The sequence below is a fragment of the Colossoma macropomum genome, unplaced genomic scaffold (assembly GCF_904425465.1).
Source record: "Colossoma macropomum unplaced genomic scaffold, Colossoma_macropomum, whole genome shotgun sequence".
In the NCBI taxonomy this organism is placed as follows: domain Eukaryota; kingdom Metazoa; phylum Chordata; class Actinopteri; order Characiformes; family Serrasalmidae; genus Colossoma; species Colossoma macropomum.
This window is the reverse complement of record NW_023494802.1, coordinates 29544357-29555903: the sequence shown is the minus strand read 5'-3', so window position 1 is coordinate 29555903 and position 11547 is coordinate 29544357. Positions and strand designations below refer to the sequence as shown.

The 11547-nt window shown below is 38.2% G+C and overlaps 1 protein-coding gene across 2 annotated transcripts; it reads right to left on the bottom strand.

Annotated features, from left to right (window-relative positions):
- Positions 1-2455: 2455 nt before the first annotated feature.
- On the bottom strand, positions 2456-8631 carry LOC118822441 (E3 ubiquitin-protein ligase TRIM47-like). 2 transcript variants are annotated; one of them, XM_036591494.1, is made up of 5 exons: positions 7978-8631; positions 7721-7783; positions 4714-4947; positions 4421-4589; positions 2456-2908 (listed from the first exon to the last, which is right to left on the bottom strand). In XM_036591494.1, exons 1-5 carry the CDS (start codon positions 8545-8547, stop codon positions 2880-2882), a joined length of 1065 nt encoding a protein of 354 aa, XP_036447387.1. In that variant the 5' UTR covers positions 8548-8631; the 3' UTR covers positions 2456-2879. The 2 variants fall into 2 exon arrangements, with proteins under 2 accessions (XP_036447387.1, XP_036447388.1); XM_036591495.1 differs by having other exon boundaries at positions 4714-4944.
- Positions 8632-11547: the final 2916 nt, after the last annotated feature.

Here is an 11547-nt window from a genome sequence, read left to right as displayed (position 1 = left end):
CACTGAATGAGTTTGAGAAGTTTATATCTTTCAGACATCAGGTATCCCTGTGAGACATTCAGGCTTTATGAGATTTGTGCTGTGGTTGTCATGGGGATAGTTGAAACACTGTACCACACTTTGTCCCTAAAGTGCACCCGTCCAGGAAACGGCCCATAAAGACTTCAGAGAGATGTTCCAACAACAACATCCCTGACTGGACTAGCGTGCAGACAACGGCACACGGGTTCACGAAAAAGTTTAATATGCACACACGCGCATGCAGACACACATACACGCATGCAGACACACTAACACACACAGCGGTTTGCTTTCATACAATGCCAGGAGAGGTAACACTAATGTTCTATATTATATGTATTATTATAAGTACCTGTGTGTAATAATAATATTAATAATATTTACTGTACTGTGAAAAAGTCAGAGACCACCTTTCACTTTATTTTATCTTCAGTCAAAACAGTAATTAAGTACAAGTTATTGATTCTTCAGAGTCAAAAAAGCAGAAAACATATATTTAACAGAAGTTTACACAATAGCCTCGACTAAATATAATGCCATATTGTTCAGTATTTAGTATGTCCACTCTGCCTTTATTACAGCTTCCATTCTTTTCAGGAGACCTGCTGCTTGAAGAAATCTACAGGAATATTTTTTCCACACAAGTTGGTTGCATTTTCTGCTTCCCACTATCCCAGTAATCCCAAACAGATTCAATGATTTTGAGGTCTGGTCTAGGCCGGTCAGTTCATTGTTCTAAGGACACCAGCAGCTTCTTTTACTTTACTTGCAAATGTTCTACTTTGTATCTATTTCCTTTTGTTAGTAAGAGCTTCTTAACAGCTACACATCCTTTCAGACCCATAGCGCTTGGAGCTTCAGTCCATCCTCTCTCAAAGAACTATGTCTGAGCACTTCACTGGAACTGAGGTCTGGAACCGTATGAGCAGCTTGTTTAAGGCATGAATGCAGCCAAAACTGACCATATAGCACCTGCTAGCACTATACTAACATTGCCAACAATTAATCTGGGCCTGGGAAACTGCCCCAAACTGTGCTAGCTAGATCTGTATGTGCTGCTGGGCTTCGTCCATGTAGACAGCAACACTGACATTCTTCATTCTACATATGGAAAGACTGTTTTTCTTTTTGCTTATCTCATGATCACGACATATTTTCATCTGAAATGTAGGACCATGCAAACCTAAATTGCTCAGTCCTGAGATCGTTCAGCTGTGAGATATTTCGGGGTCCTCAGAGAGCTAGAATATATTGTCGCTGTCCTAAGAAAAACATATATCTTAAAAACAGGTCCACAAACTTTTAATGCAAGTTCTTATAAAGAGGTTTTCATTGCAAGTGCTTTTTGGTCCATTCATCATGAAACATCATGATGAATGAAGCACACAGTGTAAAGGAAAACTGCCATGTTTAAATGATATAGAAAAATAAAAATGGGTAAAAATGGAGATGCATGATCTTCTTTGGACAGCAATGATATACAAGTATTAATTCTGATCAAAGATGTATCCAAGAGAGAGAGTCCACCATCATCAGTCAGCCGTCATCAATAAAGCAACAATAATGCTTTATGGTAAAAATCTGCCATCAGGGCAGTTACCAATCAGTTATGAGAGTCTGATGACACTGCGTGCAACAATTAGCATATCTTGCTGTGATTTTTCTTTTCACATTTAAATACATGTATATATGTACGTGTTGTAAGCTATCTTATACAGTGCTGTCTGGCTAGCTTACTTATCATAAGACTCATATATAACCTGTAATGAATGCAACCTTAATGAATAAGTTCTATGGCCTGTGTGTTTAAAATGTTTTCTTAATGTTGTGCACTGAAAAAAATGATGCATTTAATTTACTTAATTATTCAAATAAATAATTTCCTCATTAATGACTAAAATATATTACATCAAGACAGTTTAGTCTTGCAGTTTACTTTCAGTAATAGGAAATATGTGGAAATGATGGACTGATTTAATTATGTACAAAAAAAACAATGAATTTAGGTGTCATTTTAATACAGTAAGACTCTTTTTTGTTCTTAGCAGCATGCCACCACAGTAACATCTCTGGGTCTTACATGACCCCCCTTTCTAATAGTTCTACTTAAGCCCCTGATTCTAATACTAGGCTTGTTTCACTAATGACTTCAGCTCCACAACAGACATGATTTTATTAAGTTAAACTGTGTATCGTGTGTTTGTATGTTTATTTATATGTTGTTTGTATGTTGTATTTATACCCCACCATGTTGAGTACCAGGATTTTATAATATACGTCTATTCACACAGACACAAAGCCATTACATTAAAATGACGCTGCAAGGCCTCTTTTATTGTTCGTGATTACGATCATGGAAAAGCTTACAACCCTTCTGCACAGCAGTAACACATATATTGAGCTTATGTCACCCTCTAGTGGTGTGTAAGAGAAAAAAAATGGCAAACCAAGGAAAAAGAGTGTCTTTCACGATTGTTTGAATTAATTACCAACAGTGTAACTATATTAGTTTAAAAATCAGCTTGAAGAACATTAAATTGAACAGAATCACATATCAAACCCAATTACATTGATGTCAATAAGAATAATGAATGAAGTATAAGAATAATCCCATAGAGCTATAATGTAAATATGGCTAAAATGTGCAAACAGAGGACACGGAAGACATTAAATACACTTAAATCTCCAAACATTTGCAGACATCCCTGCTATACTCCCAAGAGTAACTACTGAGTCAGTCAGTAACTGACCTCACTAATGCTCTGGATGCAATCAAATTCTCACAGCGATGTTCCACCATCTAGTCTAAAGCCTTCCAGTCTTTGTCCCTGTTCAGTCCTCTATAGAGTCTTCTTCATTCATTCTGGGAAGGGAAGGTCTTTATTCACTGTAAAGAGAAGTTAAGATCTTGTTAGCTTTACTGTTGTGTGTTCCAAGAACTCAGGAGATGAATAAATACTGCTGCTTTCCTATTGTTCAAGTGACATTACATATATACAGTACAGTGCAAAAGCCAGAGACCACCCTTCATGTATAAAGCCCTCCTTCTTTTATGAAGTATGAAGACTATTTTACCATGGCCTATTTGTTTTACATTTTTACAGTGCCTTTCATCTTTTAAATCAAGGAAATGTGTATTTAACAAAAAATACACAGAAGCCTCAACTGGGAGCACGGGAGGCGTGGCCATGCAAAAAAGGCCATGTGAAGAGGCTTTCGGGAGGTGCCGTGCTCCCAGTGAGAAGAAAGACTTGTTCTGATGTTGTTGTGGACGTTACTAGTGTACAGTGTTATTTGTGCTACTCTGAGCTGGACTGTGGGACCTGCCTGCTATCCCAGCAGCTTGAGTAGCACTGGGCAGTGGTTCTCCATTGTTGTCCGTTCAATAAAAGAGCATGAACAATATCTCCCGTGTCTTAATCTACGCCAACGCCACAGTATTAAGTGTTGCATCATTTAGTTTGTTGATGCTTTGGTTTTGCTTTCAGTTTTACAAAGAAATCTGCAGGGATAATTTTCCACGTTTTCCCATTTTTCCAAGTTTGAACTTTGAAGTTGGTTGTATTTTCTGCTTCTAACAACCCAAGTAATTCCAAACATAACATTCAGTGGGGGTTGTTCTAAAAACCATCAGCTTCTTTGTTTCTTGAGTCCTATTTTCTCTTTATCCTTTAATCATTTTTTTCAACTCCTGTTTTGGAAAATTTTTTCTGACCTTTGCAGGTCAATGACAAATAAGGTTTTCAAATTGACAGTCTTTAAAAAGGACATGATGTGTATCTTTATATTTGCATTTATATCTAAGTGCATTTTACATCTTAAACAGTTAGTGTTATAAAAGCTTTTAATTGTCTATTTCTATTTCTTTAAACACTGCTGGTCTGGTTGCACCATTTGACTTACGGTTGTGCCACCTGACTTTTCAGACTAATTTCAAATTAAACAGGCATATACTTAGACGCCCACATAAATATTTATCCTCGAACCTGAGTTTCATACCTTATTTTCAAATAAATAAACATTAAAATAAAAATGACACATTTTTATGGCTCTCCCGAGCTCAGACCACCTGACAGGGAAAACTGAACTGTTCTATTCAAAAATGACATTTTTTCTGAAATGTGTGAAAGGGCTACTGACTTTGGTATTGCACCATGAAGGCCACTTGGGGTCTTCTTTAACAAGCAATACACTTACCCCTCTTTTCGTAAAAAGCATGTCATATATATGCACTGAAAATTGTTTCGAATAAAAGATATTGTCATGCCAGGGACCCTTGCACAGTACCATACAGATTAGACAGTGAGAGCTAACACTCTCCAGGAAAGCATCAAACTTGTGTGGAGACTTCAAGAACAGATTTGGTCCCTAATCAAGCACAAATCATTACCCAACAAACCTGCATCTTGTATATTATCAAACTGTGCAGCAATTGCAGACATCACTGCATTCCGCAGGGAACTCATGACCTCTCTGATGTGAGAGTTGAAGTTTGGTTGATGTGGGTCAGGAGCCCGGGGAATTGAAACGGACCGCGCTGTTGGCAGCAGGGGAACATTCGTAGGGAACTGTGGAAAAAAGAGACACTTTTCCCAACAGCAAAGAAACAAAAACACTTTACATACCTTACATTTATTTTACTGTTCGTGTGAACTACACAAACAACACTAATACCAGCGCACAGTAGCCCACCTGCTGTAGCTGGAGGTAGTTATGTGTGTCCGAAAGGCCCTCCAGCATTTTATCTATCCCTCTTAGATCACTGATCTCTCTTTGCAGCCTCTGTACTGCACCCGCTGCCCTCTGATGGACTTGTATCTCTCTGCTATTGATCATTGTGTCCACTCCTCTTTTCCACTTTTCTATGAATTCAGTTAAGTCGGTGAAGGTCCTGGCATTGACTTGTTTCGCCATAGAAGCTGACTGCTGTTGGACAGACCACAGAATCCCATTTTTTGAGACAAGGAAACAAGGCAATATGACAGACCACAGAACAACAGCTGAAGAAAGAAAGAGACATGAAGTCACAGTTCACACATATTAGCCTTGAAGTGCTTAAAATTGTAGAAGAAAAAAGGTAATGCAGTCAAAGGCAGACTTACTGTGTTACACATTCACTCTTTGTTGAAGCCATACCTTAAATGTAAAGCAGCGACACCTGCTGGAGGTTTTATGTTTGGTCTGATATGCTAAGGGTTAATAAATATGGTCCCATTTTTGAGCTGGGATAGGTAACGTGGAAGGTGCCAAAAAAGTCTAGATGTAAGCTTTTTCTAGGCGTTCCATGTTATTTAATCTTGAGGGCTGTTGAAAACCTCTGTAAGAGTGCCTAATGGTAGAGACATGGAATTATTTAAAGGGCCTACCTTTTCTGTGTGTCTTGAATTTACAACATTTGTGAGTGTTTAAGTACCAAAAATGGTAAACCGTGTTTTTACCTCATCGTGGAGTTCCAGCCCACGCATTGTACAGTAAATCTGTGCCCAGATTTAAAAGTGCCAGGTATGGGAGTTGCTTTTAATGACAAGAGGCCAGAGCTGCTCCATACAATCAGCTTATACTAAGCTGGTTTTGGGTTAGTTTGAGTTTAGCACCTGTAGCCAGATAGCTTAGCATTTGTCACCAGACAGCTAAAAACAATCTGTTTACTTTTTAAATTATGAATATTACAAAATTCATGGCCGTGCTGTGCGTGCGAGAGTGCTGCTTTAACCAGCTGGTAAAAACAGCTAACCTGGGAAACTCGCTTTCTCCCACCATCCCATGACAGATTTGCAAAGTGTTCTACTGTTTGTCAAGTGTTTGTCATGTTCTAACCATAAAGCATAGTTTAAAACCAGAGGAACAAAAATCAGCCTTTAAACTTCGAAGAAATAATGATTTGACATTTATCAGGATAATTATTGATATCGACTAATATGAATTTTTTTATTTTGATAACATTTTTGGCCATATCGCAGTCAATACACAATGTATGTAGTGTTAGTGTGAATGAAAAGTTTGTTACTTTTGGGGTTCCAGAGGTACAGAGCCCTGGAGGGGATGGAGAGAAAAATAAAAAATAATTTGAGTGAAGGTTTTGCAGTTTTCTTTTACTCATAGTCACAATTTTTTAATTTGTTCCCACAATTAACAATTCAATCTCTCGTTTTTTTTTATTCTGCGTATGTTTTCTGTACTTTGTGAGTACAATTTTAAATTCGTGATCACAATTTCTCAATTTCATTCTCTCGTTTTCTCTTAATCGTGCTCATGTTTTTAATTGAAACCTTGTTTTTTTTTGTTTTTGTTTTTTATTTGTGCGCAAACAAAATAAATGTAGTAGACACAGGCCATTATTTAACAGCTTCCTGAGACTGCCTGACAGGTTTTGATGTTAGTTTGATGAGATAATGGACAGAGATGCTGATCAGGTCTGATTCTGATTTGGGGGTGTTATGAAGACACTGTAGCTCATCTTCAGAGCAAACGGCCCACAGATTGATCAGTGCAGTTGCAGTTTGGTGGTGAATTGAAGGTAGAAATAAACTACAATCACAATCTTCACTAAACTGCACTTTCTAATGATTATATTTAACAGAATTGAAGCCGCAGCGCAGCCACTTAGCCCTGTTTCTGCTCGTGAGTCAAGCTGAGGTGTTAGAGACCATCACAGAATTACAGGAAGAAATGTTCAGCATCAACGTTTCAGCAAACTCAAATTAAACAGACACAGAAACCTGGGATGAGGTCAAATGGCGAAAGAGTTTAACAGATCTATAGATTAGGTATATTAATGTGAGGATGTTGAAACGCTGAACTTTTCTTCGAGTAGTTGTGTGATGGTCTCTAACACCGCAGCTTGACGTGGGAGCCGAAATAGTCCTAAGCGGCTGCACTGCGGCTTTTTCTCTGAATAAAAGAAAACATGCGTACGAACTGCGAAACAAATCCAAGTATAATGTGGAGCGGCCCATCACTAATTTTGGCCGAGAATTGATCTTGTGATGCCTGGCGAATGACCTTAAAGACCCTGAGGACATAGGTAAAGTTTTGCCTGATGGACAGGACTGCACAGGAATCTTGCGTGCCTTTGCTGGAGGTTTTCTTGCAAATTTCAGTGGAAGTGTGGACTTGAAACTGACAAAGTTACATTTCATAAGGATCCTCTCTTCAAAGCCCCACCTCGCACAGCACAGTCAGGCAAAGACCATGTTCACAATCTTGAACGGGGTGTGGTTCTTCCTGGAGGCATCAAATTTGGGTGTGTCTCAAAACCTAAGCTGCTTTCCATTCCATAGATTTTACAAATCTATGAAGCTGTTCTGTACATCTCAGAAACGTTTCAGAATCTATCAGTGCAGAGATCATACATTTTCTCATTTATCTCCAGAACTTCTTCCAATGCTTATGCTAGGCTCCTCTTTTCTCCTGATGAGTGCAATTCAGAAACAATTCAGAAACTTGGCATCCAAGATACTTTACTCCTCTAAATACTAATAAGTTATAAAACAAAAGTTTCTTTTGGGAACTAAATTTATACGTACCTTAGTTGCTAATTATGCTAATTATCCAGAGGCATTCATGGCAAGTAGATAAAATTAATGAAGGCAAACCACTACAGATGGACATACAGGTTTTTGGTGTACATGCTTGCAAATTTTAAAGCTGTTCTTTTTTTGTTAGCTAGGAATAAATACGATGAATGAACTATACTTACCCCAGGATGGTTGTACTGATGTACCTGTTTTTCTTTCTCTTGCGTTATCCATCTGATGTATTTCTGGAGATTCATTGATGATATTGAACATTTTCAATAAAATAAATAAGTAAAAAACAGTAATAAACATTTTTATTCAATAAACAACATGTCTTTTCTCTGAAGCTTTTTGTTCAAAACTTCTTTTTAACATTCATGTGTAAAAAAAAAAATATATATATATATATATATATATATATATATATACACTTCCCTACCTGCCTTTCTATTCTTTCTTGCTCCCATGTAAGAACAATGTGCCCTTTGTGCTGGTCTGCTAGACAACCAAGGCAAATGCACTTCTGGTCAACACGACAGTAAAGGTCCAGGAGTTTGCTGTGCTGAGGACAGATAATGGCCTCCAGCCCAGGCAGGGCATCAGTCAGAAGGTGTCTCTGTAGGCCCACTGATGTACGGTGAGGCTCCACGTGGCATTCACAGTACGAGACCATACACTGCAGACAGGACTTCACTGCTTTGTGCTTTGTTATGCTACATATGTCACAAGGCACTTCTTCAAGCCACCCGGTAAAAGGAGAACAAGGTCTTTCAGGCTCATGTCTTCTCCCTCTTTCGACCATTTCAGCAAGTGAGGTGTTCTTCTTCAGTAGAACGTCATGGCTGATAATGCTCCGGCAAGTAGGGCAACTTCTGCTTTGCCTCAAGTATGTAGAAATGCAGGAGTTGCAGAAGTTGTGTCCACAAGGAGTCGACACCGGCTCATTAAGCAGACTCTGGCAAATTGCGCAGTCCAGCAAGCCATCTTCCACTGTGATGGTAAACGCCATTGGAAAGCAGTGAAAGCTTGTGGGCTAGACTCCACCGTATATAACCAGACGCCAGCACCCCCTTCTTACACCTGTTTTACAGGAAAACGGAACTCACAGTCACTGTTCCGTGTGTCACGCGGTAATTATGTGGGTTGTTGGAACACATGCACAGTAGGACAGCATGACTGTGCCATATGAACAGGAAAGTTGAGTGTTACGAGCGCTAGCATTCATATTTCAACCAGTGGCCAGTCTCCTCATTTGTAACGTCTCTGATGTAAACAGCAACTGTTTGTGCTGGTTGTATGTGTTTCCATGCATATTACCATTCAGGAAGGGATTAATGTTGCCAATATACGATTCAGCCATTGGTAACTGGTTAAACCATAAGGCAAACACATTACAAAACCAACAGAAACATTTAATGGTTTCTATGGGTTTGTTTTAGCCTAAACCTTAATATTATGCTCAGTTTAAGCCTGCTTAGGATAAAGTTTTATTACACATGTAAGTGTACACATAAAGCCCCCGTATTAAGGGTAAGTTAACTGAGCTATATGTGGACATAACCCATTAGCTTACCGAGGCCACATAAGCTGTAGTTTGCGTAATATCGACCCTGTGAATCGCTATATGTGTTTTAGCCTAAAGCTTAAAATATAATGTTAGCCCAACGCAAAATTATCACAAAATTATTGGAAAGCCACATAAAATGACTGAAATGTTGATTAGTCTAAAACTCACTAAGAGAAACCAAAGCAAGTGTCGGCGCATGCGCTGAATGGCACTGGCTTGAACCTGCTGGAGTGAAACTGCTGGCGTGAAACTGTGACTCTGCGGCTCTGCAGACAGATATTACTGGGGGAGTGCTCTATAATGCAAACCTGCTCTACAGGGACGACAGTACATGCACGTCTCAGAGATTTATATCAGTATACCATCAGAACATGGTGCGATTTAGCATCATTATCTCCGGTTTCATCGCTGAGGTGTCAAAACAGCCTCAGTTCTTTTAGGTAAGAAGACGTGGGAGGAAGAAAAGAAAAAAAAAAAGGGAGGGAGTACTCACTCACATTGTATCTCTACAAACTCTGGTCTTACAGACTTTATATAGTTAACCCATTTTAACTAGAATTTTACAAATTTTGTCATCTTCAGTCTAATAGAAAAAGTCATTTTTTCCATTAGATTATTTCACCAGGTTTATCCAGTCATCCAGTGTAGGAGGATCAGGAGACAGCCACTTCCTTGTTATAACTTTTTTACTTGCAATTAATAGAATATTCCATAAATATTTGTCTGATCTTGCCACATCAAAACCCAGTACCCCTAGAAAAAGTGTATCAAATTTACAGGGGAATTCTAAACTAAATATATTTTTCAGTACTTTGCGCAAGTCTTAATATTGAGCATTCCCAAAATACATGCCAGTGACTGGCTTCCTGCTCCCACACATCCTCCAACAGCCCTGATTTTCCGCAGGTTTTTTGCTTTGGGGTAATAAAAAATCGAGTAACACACTTCCACCCAAATTCTCTCCAAACATATGAATTAGTACATTTCCACTGAAGTCACATAAATACATAATCTAAACCGCTTATCCTTCTGGGTTGCGGTGTCCGCTGAAGTTCACATATCTTAATCCATATTTCACTTGAAATGGTAATACTGCTCTCTTTTTCCCATTTTTGCTTTACATACTCTGTCGAATGTCCTTCCTTTACCGTTAAGGCTTTATACATTTTGGATATGATTCCTTTGTGAGCCTCAGACTGATAAGCTCTGATAAACAAATGTAGTATTTCATCATTAATACTGTTGAGTGTATCATCTTTAATTGTTTTATCAAAATAAAATGTCGTAACTGAAGATAAAGGTAAAAGTCCTGATTTTCAATGTTTCTTTTAGAGACGGAAAATCTCTCAGTCTGATATATAATATTGCAGTACGCTGTTATACCCTTTGTCAGCCAAATTTTGAACCTACTATCCAGCTTATTTGGTATGAACTCAGAGTCATAGTTGCACCATCGAACATTTCACTTAAATTGTATTCTTTTACTACTTTAGTCCAAATTTTTTATTGGGTTTTTATCCAAAGATTCCCTATGATGTCTACTTTTTTAACTAAATCACTATTTCCTATTATTGCCTGAATAGGGGGGTTCTTTATCAATGACGATTCTATATCCATCCATCTTGCTTGATAAGCAGGGTTGCATGCAAAAATTAAGGGTCTTGTCTGAGCTGCAAAGTAGTACTTTTTGAAATTTGGTAAACCCATGCCTCCTCTGTCCTTTGGAAGCGGCAATGTCCAAAATCATATTCTTGGTTTCCGTCCCTGCCATATATACCTTGAAATGATTTTGTCCCATTCTGAAAAAATGTTTGGAGGGATTTTGATGGGGAGTGCTTGAAATAGAAAAAGGAGACATGGAAGTACATCCATTTTTATAGATTCAACCCTTGGGTTGAGGCTAAGAAAAGGAATCAAGCTCCGTCTTTGAATATCAGTTTTAATCTTAGCAATAAGGGGTCCAAAATTAATCTCAATTTAGACAATTTAGAAAGGTCTTTGGGTAGATTAACTCCTAAATATTTTAATGAATTGTAATCCCACCTAAAATGATATTTTTGTCTAAGGTATTTTGGGGGATCATAATTAAACGTTAAAACTTGAGTTTTCTGAACATTTAACTTGTATCCTGAGAATACACTGTAAAGTTCTATCACTTTCATTAACTCATGCATATAGCGCCAGTTTGTGTTCATCACCCTTTATGGTAATACCTTTTATCAAGGTGTCTTGTCGTATCCATTGGGCCAAAGGCTCTATGTACAAAGCAAAAAGAAAGGAAGACAGAGGGTAACCTTGTCTCGTTCCACGTTCCAAAATAATAGTATCGGACAAGTTACCATTTATTTTTATTCACGCGGCTGTTCTATTATACAGTGCTTGGATACTTTGGATAACTTCTTCATGAAACCCAAACCTATTTAAGACTCTATAAAGATACTT